The sequence below is a fragment of the Mercenaria mercenaria genome, chromosome 1, assembly GCF_021730395.1.
Source record: "Mercenaria mercenaria strain notata chromosome 1, MADL_Memer_1, whole genome shotgun sequence".
In the NCBI taxonomy this organism is placed as follows: Eukaryota; Metazoa; Mollusca; class Bivalvia; order Venerida; family Veneridae; genus Mercenaria; species Mercenaria mercenaria.
In genome coordinates, this window is record NC_069361.1 from 86,247,091 (window position 1) to 86,269,355 (window position 22,265).

Below are 22,265 nucleotides of genomic sequence, written 5' to 3' on the forward strand. Positions count from 1 at the left end.
GGATGGGGAGGGGTGACCGGGTGTGGGTACGTAACTTTACACGTTGATAATAAATTGTCATGAAAAAAATGAAAGAAATTTAATGAAATTTACCAATTGGTTAGTTTGTTATGTACACATTTGTGGATTTTTTAATAATTAAAGGGGACAAATCTGAAGTTACTAAAGAGATCCTGCTAAAATAGGGTATGCACTACTGCATTATGGTCATCTAAATTCAGTTTAAGATTCTTTCAAATTTGTCACAAGTTATGAAGCAGAAACTGCCATATCTCTAATACCCTATATAGTTAACAGTATAAACTACTACCCAATGGATACTTTGGTGATCGCGCCCTCCGATAATGGACTTGTTATAAAGTCAACCATAGAGAGTCTGAAGATGCTGTTACGCGAAAACAAAGACACTGAGTTATCCCTACATTACTATCGTTACAATTTCGAACATAATTTATTCAAACGTCAGGAAGAATCAGGACAATATTTCTTGTAAACCAAAGTTAACCTACTTTTAAGTTTTCACAGTCCATTAGCATATTTAAAATCGGCCTTTCAAACTATTGTGGCATATTTTTGTCATGAGATAGTTAGGTTGCTGTTATGATAATATTCTAAACTTCACCGGAAATATGTGCATTTTTCTAGAAACATTGAGCATTTAAAAATATGTTCTAGATTTTTTCTTTCCTGAAAATGAACAGCACATCTTCGCGTGAATGCTCGAAACTGCTACTAGGTAGCTATGCAATTATTAAGTTCCTATTTTAAATCTTAAAGCAAAATTGTGCACTTCAATGATAAAATTATCGCTCGCAAAAAAAACAAAAACGTTTTCTGGAAACTTTGCATCTTAATGAAATAAAGGCATTTAAAATATTAAGAAAATTCTGAAAATATCGAGATAGCTGTCCAGCTGCGGACACTTACGATAATATTCCTCGAAAACTTAGTTTTAAGTATAACGACAGCTCCCTGGTTATCTAATAACAGAATTATGGCAGCAGAGTTACCTATGTATGTACTCTTTCCTTTTGAAGCAAACTTTGGAAAATACGGAAGGCATTTATATACGGGTCATGATGTCTGTTTTCATTTAGGCCCTTTACTTTGTTTCGATTCTCCGTTAATGGAAAAAAAACTTACAATCGTACATCGATTCAAAATCATGCCAAAACAAGGCATTCCGATACGAAAAGATTATTAATTCGTTAACCAGATTTCGAGTACATAATCGATGTTCGCAGTATAAAGTCTTTCTTCATCAATATAATATAGAGACGTCTAAGTACAAGTAGTGAATGAGTTGCTGACGGTATACAATGTGGTACAGTATAAATCTGTTATTTTCAAGGTCTTATATATTCTAAACAAAAGGAACTAATTAATGACAATTTAGTAACTCTTTTTAGATGAATCTATTTATTAAAAGCCTGTAATTATGTATGAGCGCATTATTTTTCTTATACAGTTCAGCATCCTATCATAGAACTTTTGGAATATATTGATAAAGAATAGCAAACATAAAGTTACATCCTAAAATATAATAAACTTTTGTTTAATGAAAATTGTCCACCATCAGTATGCACCTCCTCCGGGCGGGCTGGCCGCGCATTGCGACTCTGACAGTTTCCGTCCATGTCTTTGTCCGCGTCGCCGTCCTCGCACAACGTAAAAGTCACCGCTGCAAGGCTGTTCGCATGGATTATCAGCTCTGTAAGTAAAACAATAAAATGTATTTTGGGAATAAGTGGTACGCCCTTATTTTTTAATAGTTCTCTTATTGCAATCAAATCGTCATTTTCGTTATTAATTGTAAAGATTTTGTAAAAACAGAATCCATCGATGACAAGTATCAGCCTTCGCTATTTCCGAATGCTTCTAACTGGAAATAATCCTTAGTCAGCGCACAACCCCGCTTCTCTCTACCCTATAAAAGTCATACAACTGAATATCAAATTTCAAGCATCAAGCTGATGGTTTATTTTTATTAATTTTATCTTCCAATGAACGTGTTTAGATCAAACATTTCTTTTTGTTGTTGTTTCCTTTTTTTTTTTTTTTCGTTTTTGTTTTGTATTATTTCTAATTTCAGTTACTTCAACATAAGTACTTTCTTTGTGTTTATGCATTAGTAAACCACTTACAGGCATTTAGCTTGTGGGACACCTGGGCACTGTTTAGCACTGCAAGGGCTTACAAGACAAAATATTCGTGGACTGCCAACTGGACACCAATCTGCAAAACAGCAAAAAAATGTTATATAATTAGTAGTTTCTATTTATCAAGGATTCGTTTCCCCCTTTTCATCTTTCAATGGTCATTGCTTCACTTTTGAATTAGCACTTTAACTGATAATGTATAATGTGTTTTCCTATCAGCACTAAGTCGTTAATACTGTTTCTCCTATGTATATACTTAGCTGGTTTTAGTTTCCCGTAGTCTCAATTGGCGGACAGAATTACACAGAAACAAGACATGTCACTGTAATCGACAAATGTCTCAAATCATGATTTCTGAAAGGAAGAGCAGTATAAAGACTGCATTGCACCTTAAGACTACAGTTGCATTTACAGGTTTTTAGCTCAGGCTGAGCATGACTTTGACCCTGATTGAAAGAGTATATGTTTTGTTTCCACCTGCCTACCAAGTTTGAGGTTCTTTTGCAAAAGCTTTCCTCAGTTAGTGCTCGGAAACCGATTTGCAGCTCATTGTTATTGTGACCTTGCCCTTTGAGTATCCTCAAAATGTAAAAGGATCATTTGCCAGTCTCGACCTTTTGGGACACCAGGCTTGAGGTTTATGAGCAGAATCAATTTACGATCATAAACCGAGAGAACGAACGGTCAGAAAGACAGAAGGTCTGATTACTGTACAGTGTAACTTCCGAACTTCCGAAAACCGGACCTTCTGAAAACCGGAAACCTTTGAAAACCGTACGAAACTCATGGTCCCGTTTTTTTCTGTTCTTATTTCTATATATTTTTAACTTCTGAAAACCGGAACTTCCGAATTCTGAAAACCGGACGATTTTTGAAGCACCGTTTATATTTTAACACTAAAATTGACTTCAGAAAATCGAACAACAAAATATTTGCTGGATTAAAAGTGTCACCTGATAATCCAAAAAGGCTGTCAACATGTTCTTTTGTTTATCTATTAGCGGCGCGTGTTTATTTTGATACGATTTATTCACAATGATCACTAATGATGCAAAACTAAGGAAGTAATTAGCGATTATTTTCAATTGTATTCAGGTTATGAAAACATAACATAATTATATATCTTACGTGTTAAAAACTTTTTTAATGTTTGAACAAAAGAAACAGGTGTTTTAAATGATTTAGTTACATCGATTAAATTATTTCGTAAATGCTATTACTAAAGTTATGTTGTTTTTTCTTATATTTGTTATTTATGTATTTATTATCCTTAATGCTTGTAATTATTTGATTAACTAATTAATCAATTAATTAATTTCTTTATATGAAATTGTAAAATTTAAAAGGATAATAATCTCCTTTATCCTACGTGTAAGAAAACATAACTCTTATGCACCTTATCCACTTTGTCTACAAACTTTCAAACTTCTGAATTCCGGAAACTTCCAAAAACCGAACTTTTAGGCTGGTCCGGAGGTCGTTCGGTTTTCGGAAGTTACACTGTATATGCCGCTTTTCGCCGGCATGGTAATAAACATACTTGAATCCGGACTAAGCTAGTATTGAAATAGTTAAAAGTCCATTCTATTTTGTTTTAAGCGAGTATGTGAAACAAGATGTTATATACCCACACCTGTCCGTTAATAAACAGGACATTTGCACGCCCACAAAATAATTTCAAAGATACCCATGGGGTAGTTTTTTACCTGTATGAATTGATGGAACTGTAATATTCAACATTTTCGACCCGTTCTTCAAACATCTGTTTTCAAAAATAAGAATTTTCCTGAACTATAAGTGTGTATGAAAAGAAATATTTCGTCGAAGGGATCAAGTTCTTTTTGCAGAAGTGGGGAGATGTGGGTAGGGTTACATGACGGTCTGCGATGCTTTTCGGGGCTACAAAGTAAATTCTGCTGCTTTCTATGTATAAAGGTAATTGGTTTTCAAGCAGTACTTTCGGGCTAAACAGATAATGGCAAAAAGAAAGAAATACTCTCATTTAATTCCATTTAAAAGATGTCCCTTAGTGCTGACATGTCAGACAAAAACATCTCTTAGAAGATACATGAACTCTACGTTTCTTGGTGTTGTAGTGGTTTAGAGGTCATTTGTGAACGTAAAATCATTGAGCCTTTTTTCTTTGAAACCGAAATGCACAGAGCATAGATATTTTACAGCTCTGTTGCACCTCAAAATGGTAGCAACGCATTTTGGTAGTCACTACCAAAATTCGGCCGAGTTTTGGCAGTCACTACCAAAATGCGTTACACTCAACGCAATTTGGTAGTTTACAAAGATGAAGTATCAAAATGCGTTGAATATGTACACATCCAACGCAAAACGGTATTTATAATAATCTCATGATTTACAATTTACAAAAAGAATATTTTGTGACGAATGGACAATATTATGTCAAAGAGAGTCATGATGGAACTTAGTCGCTCATCCGACCTTGACCTTTTGACCTTGAAAATATTACGGCCCTAGATTCAGTCAAGCAGGTCCATTGGAACACACGTGAGAGAGGTCAATGCAACTCTAACTTTGACATACATCGAGAGATACTGAAAACAAAATTGGCACAACTGTTCACCACAATTATTTGATGTGTCGGGACAGGTTTCACAAACGCACATAAGTAAGTATTGACTGAGATTAAAATTCAGGAGATTCACGAGAGAAGGTCACATAAGACGGGTTATATAATACCTTTATAAGTTATGCAAGGTAGACATGCAACCTTTATCCACCAAAAATCTTTAGAATAATACAATGTTATTTAATATAGTGAAATTCAATTAAATAATTCGACCCGGTAGTGAATTTAATTCCGAGGGTTACCGATTAATTTATTCACCGAGAGTTACCGAGGTTGGTCGAGTACATATCAGGCGCTAGTATTTTTGTATACCGGGTGCTGGAAAAACTTTTCTTACACCCTCCGCTGGTGTTTTCATAATACGTCGTATACAAATGAAGAAAAAAGCCCGAATCTGCGATAAATATTTAAAGAAAATCATTCGCATTTATATATGTAGATAAATAATAAGATACATGTCATTGTAAACCTTACTGCGGATGAAGCCAATAATATATTTCTTACCCATTTAAACACACAGAACCCACAATTTCCATGCGTTGTCCGTGGAGGACCACAAAATACCACTCGCATGTATACACCAAAATAAAAATCTAAATATAACGACGGAGAATTTAGTTTTTTTTAATTATTCGAGTAAGCCCACGCCCACATTTTACCACTCTTTTACGTTGTTTTTCAAAGATACCTTTGGCGGACTCTCGAAACCTCTCACCTTTAAAAGATAAAAGAAATAAAAAAATTTTTGCTGGAAATATTTATATCAGACTCCTAAAACACGCACATAATACACCATTTATGTTTATGTGGGATGTTTTAAAAAAAATATCTAGGCGGAGGACCCACGTGCCATCCTCACATTTATACTTCGTTTTACAGAATTCAACCCGCTTTTCTTGCTTTAAAAAATCTCGGTGGACTATCCCTCCGACAACACTAGCACATTAAAACAACAATTAAAACAATAAAATGTTATTGCATAGGAAGGGTCGTTTGAGGTCCCTTTCACTCGCTCAGGAATCTACATTTTGTTTTTTTTTTCAACGAAAACTATATCTTGGGAGGGGAACACCGAATCCCGTCCCCTCTCGCCACCCTCCCCCACCATTTTATAGGAAACATTCCCTCCTTTTATCTCTCTCTTCTGTGCGTAATGTAAAAATGAGCACAGCCCCTGATGTAGAAAAAACTACCAAAATACGTTCCATTCTATGACCCTTAACACATCATATGTACCCTTGCAACGCATTTTGTCGCTACCAAAACTCGGTCGAATTTTGGTAATGACTACTAAAATGCGTTGCTACCATTCTGAGGTGTAACAAAGCCCCACCCCGGGGTATGAATTATTTAGGAAAAAATACTTCAGCAATTATCTGATCAGATTTCCTAGACTGTTTAATTATAATTACATGATAACCCAAAGTAATTAGGGGTCACTTGACTGTGTCCTTGACCTACTGACGTAATTTCTTGTGTTGTTTTTTTAGATACAGCCTTGAAATTTGGATTACAAATACAGTCTTGTCCAACCATCTTAAAACTGGCTTTCATTTACCATGAATGTGACCTACTGACCTACTTTCTTAATATTTTAGCATCAGTTTGACATTTGAAACATGTAGCTCATATTACTCAAGTGAGCGAAAGAGGGTCATCATGACCCTCTCATTTCTTTTGTGATAGTTTGAGTGTCAATTTAGTCAAGGTCCCAAGTGATCTTTAGTCCCTTCGGAGGCATCAGCAATAATTAAAGACAGTAATTACGGTTATCCCCTTGGTTTGTGCTAGGTACCAAACGAATACAATTGCTTAACATATTATGTTAAACAGACGTTTTTAAAGGTTTACATTCACTTTTTGTTGTTCCAAAGCTGTTTCACTTAATGACACTGCATAAAATTATCTAAAAGAAAATATTTACTTACCTCGAATTACGGCATAAAGATCTTATTCTTTTAAATTGATGAATGCAGTTATTTTCATTTGCTGTTTCAAAATACATAAAAAGACATCTAATTACCTGGAATCCCTGGTGGATCTCCCCCTAAAACAGAATTTGTATTTTTATTCATAAATGATATAAAATTTTGCGATTCGTTTACTTTATTAGTTGGTTGTTTCTGTAGTTTATTATTTTTGCTGCCTGGTTTCGTAAGTGTCATTCTGCAACATTTTTGTGCTAAGAACTACTGTCTATTAATATAGCTACCGACACTGGTTCTTTAATAGTACGTTGTCAGTTCTGTCAGATTCACAAATCCCTAAGTGGAAATGCTATAATATCAGGATAAAGACCCAGAAGCTCACTTATACATCTAATTAATGAAAGATGCCTCTCTGTGGCCGAGTGGTTAAGGTTGCTGACTTCAAATCACTTGCCCCTCTTTGATGTGGGTTTGAGCACTGCTTGGGACGTAGAATTCGTCATGCAAGGAAGCCATTCCAGCTGGCTTATGAAAGGTAGGCGCTTGTCCCTGATGAAATAATACCCGGAGGGTCACCTCCATTAAAAGCTGGAAAGTCGCCATATGACCTAGTATTAAGTTGGCGTGACATTTAACCCAACAGTGACAAAACAAATATAATGAATCAAACATGTTTAAGACAAAATTTAGAGAAACTTACTGAAATTCGCTAGTTTCATTCAGTTTCATTACAATGATATAGTCAACGGTGCAGATACTAGCAAATACTTTAAAAGTATTTACTTATATAATATAATATAATATAATATAATATAATTCAGGAGTCAAAATAGTGGAATATTGTGCATGGTATTCTTAATGTACTTTTAGTCGATTTATTTAAGTTAAAGGTTTTTTAATGAATAGAAAAACTAGCAGAAAAAAATCAGCAGAAATACTCGACAGGATGTGATTTTTCCGATTAGCCTTCACTTAAATATTTTCTCTGATACACTGTTTTTATTAAGCAGTACACATTTAAAGCACATCGTTTTGACACTTCAATGTTTCAATAGACATTTATGATTGTTATACCTTGACCGTTGCATTGACTTCTGGAAAGCCTTCCCCTTTCCTCGGTGTAGAAACTACCACTACAGGCTCTTTCGCAAGGATTGTCATTTCTGAAAACAAGACATAATATTCTGATTAACATCTAACGACACAACAAATGTTGGTTGTGAAGCCATGCTGGCAAGTTTAGGCACTCTTACCAAATTGTTCTTTCATCATACATATATTACCGTATATGGAACAGCTTAGATGATCAAAATGCGTAAAAATATAGATTTACCGTATTTAGTACATATTTGGTACAATCTGACTAAAGTACATATCCTATTACGCTACGCATAGGATCTGAGAACGACCTATTCATGGCCTCGTTCTGACGACCCTTTCGCTAGCCAATCAGAGCCTTGCTTACAACATTTTGCAAATCTACCTGTAGCCTTGACTTTTAATATTTACAATTCTGATGTCATATTGTGTCAGATGACCGGTTAGCTCAGTCGGTAGGCTACTTGCTTTGTAAGCGAGGGGTCCCGGGTTCGAGCCCTGAAATAACCTCATATTTTTCTTACTCTTTGGCATTCGAACAAGTCGTCTGATTGGTTAAAATAAAAATAGCAATACTGGAAATCCAAAATATACAGAAGACGTATGTGAATGGGTCGTTCTCAGATCTTCGTTTAGAAGATCAAGTACTTCAGTCAGATTGATATTTGGTTATGTCATGAAGAAATAACGATGATGCCAATATGCCTGAAACTACTAAGATGTAACAGGGAAATGTGTTCACGACCATGTTCTTTGCGTAATTGGATTAATTTGAATACATTTTTGTAAGGAGTCACACAAGAATCATAGTGTGAAAGTATTTTAAAATCGTGCTAGCTGTTATTGACGCGAAGATTTTTAAAATATCTGCTATTAACAGATAAGGAAATATGACTACGCCCGGTGGTGGTCATGTTTTTCGATGAATTTTAATAATATGAACAAACTTTAAAGACAGTCATCCTGGAATCACTTGTGAGAAATCATTTTTAAAATCTGGCCATCAGTTACTGAAAAAAAGACGGGCGTACGAGGATAAGTGATCACAATAGCTCACTTCGAGCATTTTGTGCTCTGGTGAGCTAATGAAAGTTAAGATAGTTGAAATGTGATGACAATCGGTAATTCTGCGCAAATATGTATTCTCGCTTGCTTTTCCGACAGTCTTCAGTTGAAAACGTAGCTCCCCGAGCACACGGCTTTCGGAATCATGAAGCCCATTTAATATCTATGTAATAGAATAAGCTGGTACTATGGGACGGGAGGGGTTTTGCACCTTACGTTACCTCTCATGAACAGATGTCTACTGTTACTTTGCTTGCTTGTAGTCTGTGTTTCCATAGGATCTTACAGACTTTATTTGCTTAAAATATTGATAATACCGAAAATGCATACGTAGAAAACGTACTCAAACTCAAGTTGCCGAATGTCATTATTGGCCTTCTACGTTGACTGCTAACTTTGAATTCATTCATAGCAAAATGTAATAAAGTAAGGTTAAGTTAATTATGTGTAATTAAAAAAAGATAAAAGGTAAGGGTAGATTTCTCGGAAGCACAGAGCACTACAAACACAGCCACAGAGCCACGCATTTGCAAAGTAGGCCCACAACAAAAAGAAGCTGTAACGGAAAAATATTATAGACGGGTTGCTTCAAAAATCCAACAAGTACATTTTAATTTTATGCAAAATATAGAAAAAGGGGGAGGAAAATGTAGGGGGTAGAAAATGATGGGGTTGAAGGGAAAAGTGGAACAAGGATGAATATTCAAAAGGGAATGCTATGTTCCTAAATCACAGTTACCCTGCAACGTAAACCACAGCAGCGCAGACACTTATGTAGAAAAGACAAACACACACACATACACATAACGAACTTACATAGATAAACAGACAAGTAATATATAACAACACTGTAGGGCACTGCCCAAGACACACAGACGCACAAGCCACACACGCACACATATAAGCAGGAAAAAAACAACAATCAGGCACCGGCAGTGGTAAAACCTTGCCGGGGTTTATTGACATAAAACTTATTCTAGAGTTATAATATACATATTAAAAGCATATTTGAGCCGCACCATGAGAAAACCAACATAGTGCATTTGCGACCAGCATGGATCCAGACCAGCCTTCGTATCCGCGCAGTCTGGTCAGGATCCATGCTGTTCGCTAACGGTTTCTCTAATTGCAATAGGCTTTGAAAGCGAACAGTATGGATCCTGACCAGACTGCGCGGATGCGTAGGCTGGTCTGGATCCATGCTGGTCGCAAATCCAATATGTTGGTTTTCTCATAGTGCGGCTCATTTCATTAATGCAGAGCTTTCAGTATAAATAATCAAAACTTCGGAACTGTTTTATCACTCACAGACAAATTGCATGTGGAAAGGAAGGGCATCTCTCGACGTCACACGGATTAGCGAAGCAGCGTATTCGAGGACTGCCCCGAGGACACCAGTCTGAAAAAAAAGAAAAGATTTTTCAGCCAAGTACATTATAAAGTTACTGTAATGAACCAAACGAAAGTGTACTGAAATAACACTTTGTTCAACATTTATTTCCTACATCAAAATTAAATAAGGATAACAAAGGTGACAAGTTTTCTGACAAGTGACGCTAGGGAAGTACCGCCTCTTATGACACTAGTTTTCACGATTTCCTGCATTACGAAGTAGGCTAAATCTATTTTTGTGTCAATTCAGTCTAGCACAAATGCTAACAGTAAAAATACATAATATCTTGAAATAAACGAAACTCAACAAAAAGCTATTACAATGTATATGACTATTCAACCTCTATCCTTACTATGAACTCTGACTAGCTTATTAGAAAATGTAGACGATAAAGTTAACTTAAAAGCTTTCAAACAGAAATATTACCTGGAACTCTTGGACCTGGAAGTCAGAAAAGATACATATGAAATAAAAATAGAAAATAGTCCAATAACCGTCTTTAACACGAATGGTCTAACCACAAAAAAAAGCATAAAAGAGAAACAGACAAGTTACTTAATACTTTTATAGGAAATAAACAATTATTTTATAGAATAAAGTTGTATTGTATGTGTTTTTCAACTATTTGTTTTTACTGGAAATATGCTTTCTCTTTTTTAATCGACATTATATATGCGCGTTCCATGGCAAAGCGTAAACGTATTACGGCCCCAAAACGGATAATTCAAAAGGAAATGATGTCAATTCGAAAAAAACGTAGACTTTACTGCGCATTTCATGGAAATTTAATTAATGACGTTGAGGGACAATACATTCATTTACTTGGATTTTACTCGTTTTATGCTAGAATAGCGTTAGCGCATGTTCTTTTCGTATTATAACATCTTCAGAATCCCTCGGGAATCGTTGGTAGCCTCGACCTACCGGGCTCGGGTACCAGCCAATTCCTCGGTATTCTGCAGATGTTATAACACGAAAAAACATGCGTTATCCCTACAATTCTGAATTACATGATAAGTAATAAAATAGTTTCTAATTAGAAAATAAAAAAAAAATTATGAAAATAGTTAAAATGTTTAGCTTGATGAGATAGTTAAATTCACAGTTTAATTGCCCCGAAGTTTGTTTGTAACTTATTACATGTATCCACAGCGACAGCAGCCTTTTCCGACAGACGGGGTCCAAATTCAAGGCTTTCAAATACTATCATACGCTTTTGAATTTTATTCATTTCAAGTTAAAATAATGCATAAATAAATAAAGAAAACCTTCAACATTCCATTTTGTCATAAATGCTACCTCGCTGTGACCTTGACCTAGAAGTTAAAGGGTATATGATAAACTGAACAGAATATTGCCTTTAAATGGTTTCTATCTTGAGTTTTTCACCTTTTCATTTGTTTTTGTATGTTTCGTTTAAACAATATATTTCAGTTATGTAATGGCAGGCAGTTAACCTAACCAGTGTTCCTGGATTCTGTACCAGTACAAACCTGTTCTCCGCAAGTAACTGTTCAACATGTATGAATCACAAGAGGATAACAAATAATTTCAAAAACACAATGTCTTTTATCAAATCGTCATGGAGAAGATACGCCTCGCGGGATCGAACTCACGACCATGCGCTCTCCCGATTAACCTAAGCGGGCGGGTTTGATTTCATTTTATTTGATGCACTATACGTATATATAAATGTATATCAATGTAGAACATTCTTTAAAAGGAAATGAGATAGGAACGACATAAAAAGAACTGGGATCTCCCCTTCGTACCTTCTATGCGAATTTCTTCAACATTGAAAAATCAATTGTTTGCAGGCTTTTTTCTCGAATTCATTCCAAGTAATTGTATTTATAAACACTTAGCAAAAATGCAGATGAATAAGGTTTACCTGTTACTTTTGACAATTTATTACCACTATGAATAAAACAGTTAATGCTTTAACTTTCATTTCTAGTTTGATTGACAATACGTGGAATTCAGTTGTTTTGTGGCCAAACAAACAACAGTTCGCGTGATTAATGACTGCATAATATGGTGGCTGATTTCTGCCAGTTTCGTTCTGTCGTTCTGGCGCCCCCGCCATAACGAAAGAACGACGTTTTCCTCTTTTAGCGTTGTCTCGTTCTGTCGTTCTGGCGCCCCCACCAGAACGAAACAACGACGTTTTCCTTTTTTGGCGTTGTTTCGTTCCCTCGTTCTGGCGCCCCCGCCAAAACGATATAACGAAGAATGCCACGCGACAGAACGAAAGAACAACACTTATAAACGGCGCCCTAAAAAAACGTCGTCTTGGCGTTCTGTTGTTCTGGCACCTCCGCCACAACGACGATACGAAACAACGCCAAATGTGAAAATATTGTTCTGGCATTCTGGCGCGTTCCGGTAGAGCATGCGAAGTGTTGTCATATTTTTCGTATTTTGCTTAAGCCCATTTCTACTGTTTCATAAATAGAAAGATACACTTTTTCACGGAATCCATAAAAGTTTGGAAACGGCACCTATCTTTCATATTTCACACTTCACATTGATAAAAACGGTGGGTGGAAGTTTTTATCTAGTGTTAAATATGTATACGGTCAAATACTTAAAACATCTTTGCCATAATTATTTTTACTCTAAACATAAGTAAATATGTTTTCTATTTAATGCATTCATTCTTGCTTTGATGGAAAAGAATAATATCAGAAAACATGTGTTTATATCCACTCTCTTTGTGAACTACATGTTTAAATATGACTAAAAACTGGGCCATCAATTAGCAGCAAACATACTGAACCTTAAGATACAATTTTCAAAATGACATTAAATTATATACATCTCATAAACATGATGAAATCGACTAAGACCACAACAACAGCCCCTTAAATATGTCTAAAAATAGATTTTTCTTCGTCGTGTGTTTCCGCCACACTCCGTGAAAACCGAAAGTTGCCGAATATGAATATACGGTACGGGTACGGTACAGGGATTAGGAACAACCCAACTGTCCGATGTAGCTCATTGCAGAGTTGGAGCGGTCTTCTGCGCATGCCCGGAAGTGATTATCAATTGGAGCGCACGGTAAAAATACGCAAATTATTGCATATTCGCACGCATTTAGTGTATAATATGTATGATATAGGAGAGATCGCCGTGACGTCACGCATTAACACCTGTTTATCTGGTGGTGGGCTAAACAATTGTTTTTACATCGTTTGTGTATGGGTATTTAATAACTTTTTCGCCAATTTATGGATTTTAAAAATTCAAAAAGTTTTGAAATGCTTACGATTTTCATATTTTCTAATTTAAATATATTTCTAAATTGAAAAACCATTTTAAATGACATATGATTTTATTAGCGGCGTAACGATGCTCCAAAGTTTTGGAAAAAAACACTGTAAGTTAAGCGTTCAGAATTAATCCTTTTTATTTCGAAATAATAATTAAAAGTAATCAATAAATTGCTTGTTTTACATCCGTTCCATTGATAAAACAAGAGGACCATGATGGTCCTGAATCGCTCACCTTTTCCCACATGATCCAGTTTTGAGTATGACGTCGTTTTTTTCTATTATTTGACATAGTGACCTAGTTTTTGAGCTCATGTGACCCAGTTTTGAACTTGACCTAGATATTATCAAGATAAAAATTCTGACCAATTTTCATGAAGATCCATTGAAAAATATGGTCTCTAGAGAGGTCACAAGGTTTTTCTATTATTTGACCTATTGCCCTAGTTTTTTAAGGCACGTGATCCAGTTTCAAACTTGACCTAGATATCATCAAGGTGAACATTCTGACCAATTTTCATGAAGATCCATTCAAGGGTATGGCCTCTAGAGAGGTCACAAGGTTTTTCTATTTCAAGACCTACTGAGCTAGTTTTTGATCGCAGTTAACCCAGTTTCAAACTTGACCTAGATATCATCAAGATAAACATTCAGACCAACGTTCATACAGATCCCATGAAAAATATGGCCTCTAGAGAGGTCACAACGTTTTTTCATTATTTGACCTACTGACCTACTTTTTGAGGGCACGTGACCAACTTTCGAATTTGACCTAGATATCATCAAGATGAACATTCTGACTAATTTTTATGGAGATCCATTCACAAGTATGGCCTCTAGAGAGGTCACAAGGTTTTTCTATTTTTAGACCTACTGACCTAGTTTTTGACCGCACATGACCCTGTTTCGAACTTAACCTAGATATCATCAAGATGAATATTCAGACCAACTTTCATGCAGATCCCATGGAAAATATGGCCTGTAGAGAGGTCACAAGGTTTTTCTATTATTTGACCTACTGACCTAGTTTTTGACGGCACGTGACCCACTTTCGAATTTGACTCAGTTATCATCAAGGTGAACATTCTGACCAATTTTCATGAAGATTTCATGAAATATATGGCCTCTAGAGAGGTCACAAGGTTTTTCTATTTTTAGATATACCGACCTAGTTTTTGACCGCACGTGACCCAGTTTCGAACTTGACCTAGATATTATTAAGATGAACATTCAGACCAACTTTCCTACAGATCCCATGAAAAATATGGCCTTTAGAGAGGTCACAAGGTTTTTCTATTATTTGACCTACTGACCTAGTTTTTGACGGCACGTGACCCAGTTTCGAACTTGACTTAGATATCATCAAGATGAACGTTTTGACAAATTTTCATGAAGATCTTGTGAAATATATGGCCTCTAGAAAGGTCACAAGGTTTTTCTATTTTTAGACCTACTGACCTAGTTTTTGACCGCAGATGACCCAGTTTCAAACTTGGCTTAGATATCATCAAGGTGAACATTCTGACCAATTTTCATGAAGATCTTGCGAAACATATGGCCTCTAGAGAGGTCACAAGGTTTTTCTATTTTTAGACCTACTGACCTAGTTTTTGACTGCTCGTGACCCAGTTTCGAACTTGACCTAGATATCATCAAGGTGAACATTCTGACCAATTTTCATGCAGATCCCATGGAAAATTATGGCCTCTAGAGAGGTCACAAGGTTTTTCTATTTTTAGACCTACTGACCTAGTTTTTGATGGCACGTAACCCAGTTTCGAACTTGACCTAGAATTTACCAAGATGAACATTCTGACCCATTTTCATAAAGATCCCATGAAAAATGTGACCTCTAGAGATGTCACAAGGAAAAGTTTACGCACGCACGGACGCACGGACGACGGACGACGGACACCGCGCGATCACTAAAAATAATTGATATCATTTGTGCTTTAAGAAAGTTTAAGCCGTTAGAAAAACCTCACTGTGTACAAAAAAAACACGGACGCTCGGCGTCTGCCCACGACCTTTGTCTTATCAGTTCTAAAAATAAAAAAAAAACAACGGATTTGTATAGAAACACGATCTCTCCTATACTCCTATACTGACTAAAGGTTAGGGTTAGTATCATCATGGTTACAAAATATATACATGTAAAGTATTGCTTGAATCCGGTATATACCGGAGTCTGTAATTTATACCGGCGCTCCAAGTCTACATTGAGTCACAGTCATGGTTACACTCTACCAATTCAATTCCTTATTTATTTCATATTAACAATAAAATATTCAGACCTCATTTTCAGCACTTTAAAGCATTTCAATGACATGAAAACCATATATGGTCATTTAGTACTGTATGACATGTCTTCTTATAAAAAAATAGAAAAATATTGAAATGTTATGTTGTATATAAGAAAAATAATCTGTTCTGAGAAATATCACCCTCTAAAAATGTCCCCATGAAAACAGCCGTTTAGCAATTACGCGTAGGAAGACATTTTTCGCAAAGAACAACACTTATTCCAGGAAATTCACTATGAACATGGTCTAGATCTTTTCTCAATACAATAAACAATAAAACAATAAGCCAAATATTTAACTATCACCTCCTCATGTCACTCATTATAACAGATTTCATCCAAAGCATGGAACTACATTTTGGACTACTTAACATGTAACACTGAGTAGTCACTTCAGGTTTGGTGTAATCCGTCCTCATGGCGGTCTCCACCAAAGGGGAGTAACTCCGAGTTACTCTGCCGAAACATGACAACACTGCGCATGCTCTACCGGAACGCGCCAGAACGATATTTTCACATTTGGCGTTGTTTCGTTCCGTCGTTGGGGGTGGGGGATGGGGGCGGGGGGCAGAACGACAGAACGCCAAGACGACGTTTTTAGGGCGCCGTTTATAAGGGTCGTTCTTTCGTTCTTTCGCGTTGCATTTTTCGTTATATCGTTTTGTCGGGGGCACCAGAACGAGGGAACGAACCAACGCCAAAAGAGGAAAACTTCGTTCTTTCGTTATGGCGGGGGCGCCAGAACGACAGAACAAGACAACGCTAAAAGAGGAAAACGTCGTTCTTTCGTTATGGCGGGGGCGCCAGAACGACAGAACGACACTGGCAGAAATCAGCCACCATAGTATAACACCGCTTAATGACGTTCTTTCTTAAGCAAAGATAAATAATCATTTCGAAACATGCGGAGATTTCCTTTTAAGGTAATGGTCCCGTAATGTCAATCGGCAATTTCCGTTCGTTTACGTACTCTCCGTATGGGATTTCGGCATTCTCCGGTTGTCATGAAAAACAATTTTCTGTTATGACCGAAGAATGCCGTCATCGCATTCGGAAGATACGTAAACGCACGAAAATTACCCATCGTCATTACGAGTTACTTACCATAAGTGCAGAGTGCAGGGACAATAACTCTGTCTTGAATAGTATTCAATTATGTATTTCCTAAATTGTCCTGATCATAACTAACAATTATTGACAATTTGAGAAACCATTTTTCGCAATAACTGAAATTCAGTCTTGAATTTATTCTTGGGTAAACAAATACAAATACTTGTAGAAATTTAAAAGAAAATATCCACATAAGTGAGACGAAGTGTAGAGCTCTAGAGGCTGGAAACCCTAACCATAATTTTCAAGTTATCTCCCCTTCTGTATTTAATACCTTTAAATCAATTTGTACATCAACTTTCCAAAATCTCAGTGGAATTTACATGAAGTGATACATTCATATATGACAATAGGCAAAAAATGCAGTATTATCATGTACTGAGTTATCTCCCATTTAAGTATTAAATACAAGGACGTGGAATATTCTATACTCTTATCCATTTATCAGAGCTACTGATATCATCTGCTCCTTTGGGATCATGGAGTTCATTCAGTTGTACTACAAATTAATTCCACTGAAGCCGGTTTAGGTGCAGTGAGGGTGTTGCACATGTCATTACCACTGACTCAGTCAAAAAAATGTTTGGTTGCGTTCAATGCTTTCAAATGAACTTCTTATTGATTTTATTACTCAAAACAGAAAGGTGGCATCGACTTTTGACATACCCTTGTATACCGTAAAAATGCTTATATAAAATTTGATATTACCTCGTCGTCTTTCAGGAGATGGCCTTCTCCTCCGAGACCGCCAATCACGTGACAATCGTCCTTCTGTAAATATTATATGCAGATCGTTAAGTCGCATCCATTTAAACTTTTAGTTGGCGGACATAGTGTTCGAACTCGCGATTTTTTTTATTCTGTAGTTCTGTCTCAAAACACTAGGCTACAGGATCTCACTCACTACACACGAGCATCTTTTGGTCTTACTCGGCGGCATAAAACATTTTGAAGAAAAAAGATAATGATATACAAAAATAAGGATATCTATACACTCACGCAAGTGCATTCTTAATACGTCAGTATACAAAATTTCAAAATTATGACATGTCTTAAAAATGTAAAACAAGCACAATGACTTGAATTTACATAGTTCATGTTTTTTCAGTAGGTCACTGAGAAATGAAAAAATAAATTATTACAAATTCACAATTCACTAAAATAAATATAGTTAGAGCTACTGAAAGCATAATATATTATTCTAAACAGCATAACAAATGACAATTTTAGAGATCGTCGTTTACTGTAAATTTTGGACGCCATACATTGGAATTGCCAGTTGATGCTTGTAAAAGCGCTGGTGCAAAGCCTCGTGTTAATATTAATATTTTTACAAGATATCAGAAAAACAACATTGTACCTTGTGCTTCAACATACAAGAGAAATCCCAACACAACGAAAATCCAAATTTTAGACATAACTCGATTGTTTTTTGTTCAGCTTATGATCCAACAACAGTATTTTTGTTATGATATTCAGCTCACGAGTTCATATGAAGTGCATGTGAAATTAATTAACATATGACGTCAAATCAAAAAGCAACATGCGATGTAAGATTGATGTGCAACAAAAACTTCTCGTCTACTTTATGATTTATATAAGGCAAATCTCAGGCCACAGTAAACTAATTACGTCCTTCTTAATAGTTTCATAAAAATGTGGAGCGAAAGAGAGATTTTTATCTCAGTTTTTACTATTTAAGAAGAAGGTACATGTTTGTGTAGAGAGCGAGTAGTTATGAATAAAACAATTATTACCTGCGGCTGCGGATGGAGGCCGCAGGTGTATTGGAATGCAGCAAGTAGTGTAGCACATGGGGAATGTGATATCACGTGATTTTTTACCGATATGTGATTGGCTTATCGCATTTATGGAACGCCTTTTTTGCATTATAGCTGGCAATCTATATGATATCGTCTGTTGAAAACCGGAAGGTGGTATCTAGCAAATTTTCTGGAATTTGGGTTTTCGTATTTGTTCAGAGAAACAAACATTGTTTTAGTTATAGTCTTTAAAATATGTACAACGTATAAACTCAGTGGGATACAGCTGTTATGGTTTAACACTATTATAATATGCTTCAAGTTGTGGTTTCATATGTCTAAGATACACGATATATAACATATTTCTCCCCTTTTTAAGGTGAAAGTCAGTACAAAAAAAGGAGGTAAGTCGTAAGTTTTAGTCAAAAGTTCTAATTACAATTAAGATTAACGCAATAAGTAATTGCTTTTATCTGAGGGAGTAAACTGTAATGTCACACTATATTTAAGATTAACACATCAAGTAATTGTTTTTATCTTTTGGACTAACCTGCAATAGCATACTGTCTATACATAGTCAAATTTAAAGGCACATAATGGCCTTATTTGAAATACAGCTGCCACATTTTCCGTTATGAACATAAAATGTATTAATTTCTTGTTTAATCCTTTCTTTAACATTTGTCGAAAGTTTGAATATTGCTGAATAAACTAGAATGTTTTATTGGTTGTATTGTTTTTTATTACCATCCTTTATGGCACTTACTATAACAGTTCATGTGCAATATTAAAAGTAGTGCTTATTTAACCATGTAATTACGCATAACATCTATTTGGAAAGCTGTTTAATCTCAGCGTTTTTTAAGATAAAAATTTAATGCGTTATGGACCTTTAAACAAAACCGTATCTATCTGAAGATTTTCTATACTCTCGTAATAGGTATCTCCTTTCAGTACCAGTGTCCTGTTTATTGCTTATTACAGCAGGTGACCTATCAGCTTTCTGCGCACATGATCGCTAATCATGTCACGCGGCGTTTTCGGAATTTCTGGACTGAAAGTAGTATACTTTGGCGTCTTTTGCGGTAATGAATGATCGCAATTCATTCATTTTACTTTTACGTAACTGATTTGCTTAACTCGGCCATAATATTTTACACCCTATATTAATTTTGTACATGAGTAGATCATATATCCATTTGTCCTTATCCCGGTAACAACACACTAACTCATTTTCGCCGATTTCGAAATCATGGTATTGTCCGTCATCATGAAGATTTAGTTTGTTTATCAAAAACGTAACGTTTTGTTTCAGGTCTGACAAGATCTAGTTCTACACAGGAAACGTTTCGTGGGAGACTCGTTAGTTGTAATGTGTGATGTGTTAGGATACCATAACAAAAACAATTACGTTTCTGATTTAAATCTCGCGTTTCGAAATGCATAGCTCGCATACTTGACACGGCCATAGAAATACTTCTTTGTTTCTCTAAAATGTTCAGTTCTTTCACAATTTTAGGTAATAACGAATATATAACTGGTCTAGCCTTCATGAATTTCGGCATGGCAGTTTCTTTAAGTGATATGTTAGCTTGCTTGCCTTTAACTTTCCTAGTGCCCTTGGAAAACACTTGGGTAGTAATGTTACAATATATCGTTTAAACAATACAGTATTGCTTCATTGTCAATAACATTTAAATACACAATACGTTTCCAATCATCGTGACTTGATTTACCAGTCTCTGCCCCGCTTTCCTTAACAACACAAATCTGCACCACTACAGTAACGTTGATTGGCAATTGTACTTGCACGGCAATATAAGAAATCTTTCGGTCGTATTGTGAATTTCTATATTTCCATCATCGACATAGAACATGTTATTTTTGTATGTACCCTATCCTCATGCTAATACATCAACTCAAAAATTGCAGATCTTTGTAGCTTGCTAGAGACATTCAATATTCTAGGAATATCACCGAGAAAGGCAAGAGTACATTTGTACTAAGGTTGTTAGCAATGTTCTATCTGCACAGGTACATATAGTAGCGTTAAGATGAGCCCACACAGCTATGTATAAGAATACCGATAAATCTTAGTTGATTTAAACACTGACACCCTGCATTATGCAGACTATTTGTACTACCACTACTACTAATAATAATAATCATAATAATAACTTTATTTTCTGAAGGTTACATACTAAGTGTACAAATACAGATATTATACGACTTATTTCCAGTATGGCCTTCAACTGATATACATTCACACATACACATAATCATACAGTCAATTTATAATTAAACATTTATACAAAAATACACATATCAGAATTACTTAAATTTTCTCGACAAACACATCTCAAATTAAAGAAGTCTAAAATAAACGTAATGTAACAATAACTATGTTTTAAAAGAATTACTATGCGTCACAAAGATTATTCATGACAATTAAGATGTACAAAAATGAAAGTCTGTCCCATAAAATAATAAATAGTTCAAGATTTGAATAATAAGATTATATGAATATTATTATTATTGGAAACGAATTCAGTAACATCAATTCAACAAAATTCCTGTAATTAAATAATAATAATGACAACATACATAGTAAAAATATGCTATTGACAAGCGAAGCGAGCCGGAAAAAAATCTGAAAAGTATCATGTAAAAATGTCATTTAAAAGTATGCTATTCGATTAAAAAGTGCAATACTTGCCGAAAAGGGGGAGGGGTACGTTCGCACCTGTCGCTCCCTCCTGGCTACGCCCTTATAATTGCTGCGTGAATACATTAAGATCTTCAATAGGTACCACTGTCGTAAAATGCCATTGTAATTAGTACAACAAAATGTATTACCGTTTGACAAGATCTATATGGTAACAGTTTATAATTACTAGTGAAGGCACCAAATATCATAAAAGATATTCTGTGTAATGACTATGCAAGAAGTATGATATAAATGAAATTTATAATGACTACTGGCTGCAATATGTATACACAAGTCACTGTATTAAAATACTTACTTACTTACTTACTTACTTACTTACTTGTATCAATGCAATAGTATCTTTTATACGACTATACCCCCAGCAGAGCTATTGTAAAAGTGTCTTCTTACGGTTGTAAGCGGACACTTTATAAATAGAAGTGTCCTGTATTAACGCACTCTATCAGTTAACTACCTGCACCTGAAATTCGTGAACAAAGTCATAAACTGTGCCTGATGTAAGAATGTCCCTTTTCAAGGTGAATTAATTTTTGACTATCTTCTGTTAAAGGTATCAATAATTTAGAATTGCAATGCAAATAAAGCTTTTTAAACAACATAAGAAAGAATTATTAATTTCAACTTATAAACAGAACGGCAATGATAGCTTTTTATCCTGTCACTTGCAGTATTTTCGACCCGATATCAGGGTGCCGTAAATCTTTCTTGATATACCGTCAGTTGATCATGTGACCAGTGATATACGGTCAGTTGATCATGTGACCTTATGGTCGATATTGTTGTCAACAGAAATTTTGCAACGAAACCATCATCATTGTGTTGGAAATGTCCGAACTAAGAAA

General features: G+C 35.5%; 1 protein-coding gene across 1 annotated transcript; it reads right to left on the minus strand.

Moving 5' to 3' along the window:
* Window positions 1-1,400: 1,400 nt before the first annotated feature.
* LOC123531609 (uncharacterized) lies at window positions 1,401-18,653 on the minus strand. Its single transcript, XM_045312726.2, has 8 exons — window positions 18,293-18,653; window positions 17,641-17,703; window positions 10,672-10,686; window positions 10,161-10,251; window positions 7,764-7,852; window positions 6,785-6,808; window positions 2,145-2,235; window positions 1,401-1,711 (listed from the first exon to the last, which is right to left on the minus strand). The coding sequence occupies exons 1-8, from the start codon at window positions 18,348-18,350 to the stop codon at window positions 1,576-1,578; spliced, it is 567 nt and encodes a 188-aa protein (XP_045168661.1). The 5' UTR covers window positions 18,351-18,653; the 3' UTR covers window positions 1,401-1,575.
* Window positions 18,654-22,265: the final 3,612 nt, after the last annotated feature.

Excerpts from the sequence above, each read along its gene's own strand:
- LOC123531609 (XM_045312726.2), bottom strand. The coding sequence starts at position 18,350 with ATGTCTAAAATTTGGATTTTCGTTGTGTTGGGATTTCTCTTGTATGTT. Across the intron at positions 17,704-18,292 it reads CTTGTATGTTGAAGCACAAG|AAGGACGATTGTCACGTGAT; the intron begins GTACAATGTTGT and ends TAATATTTACAG. Across the intron at positions 7,853-10,160 it reads TTTCCACATGCAATTTGTCT|AAATGACAATCCTTGCGAAA; the intron begins GTGAGTGATAAA and ends TCTTGTTTTCAG.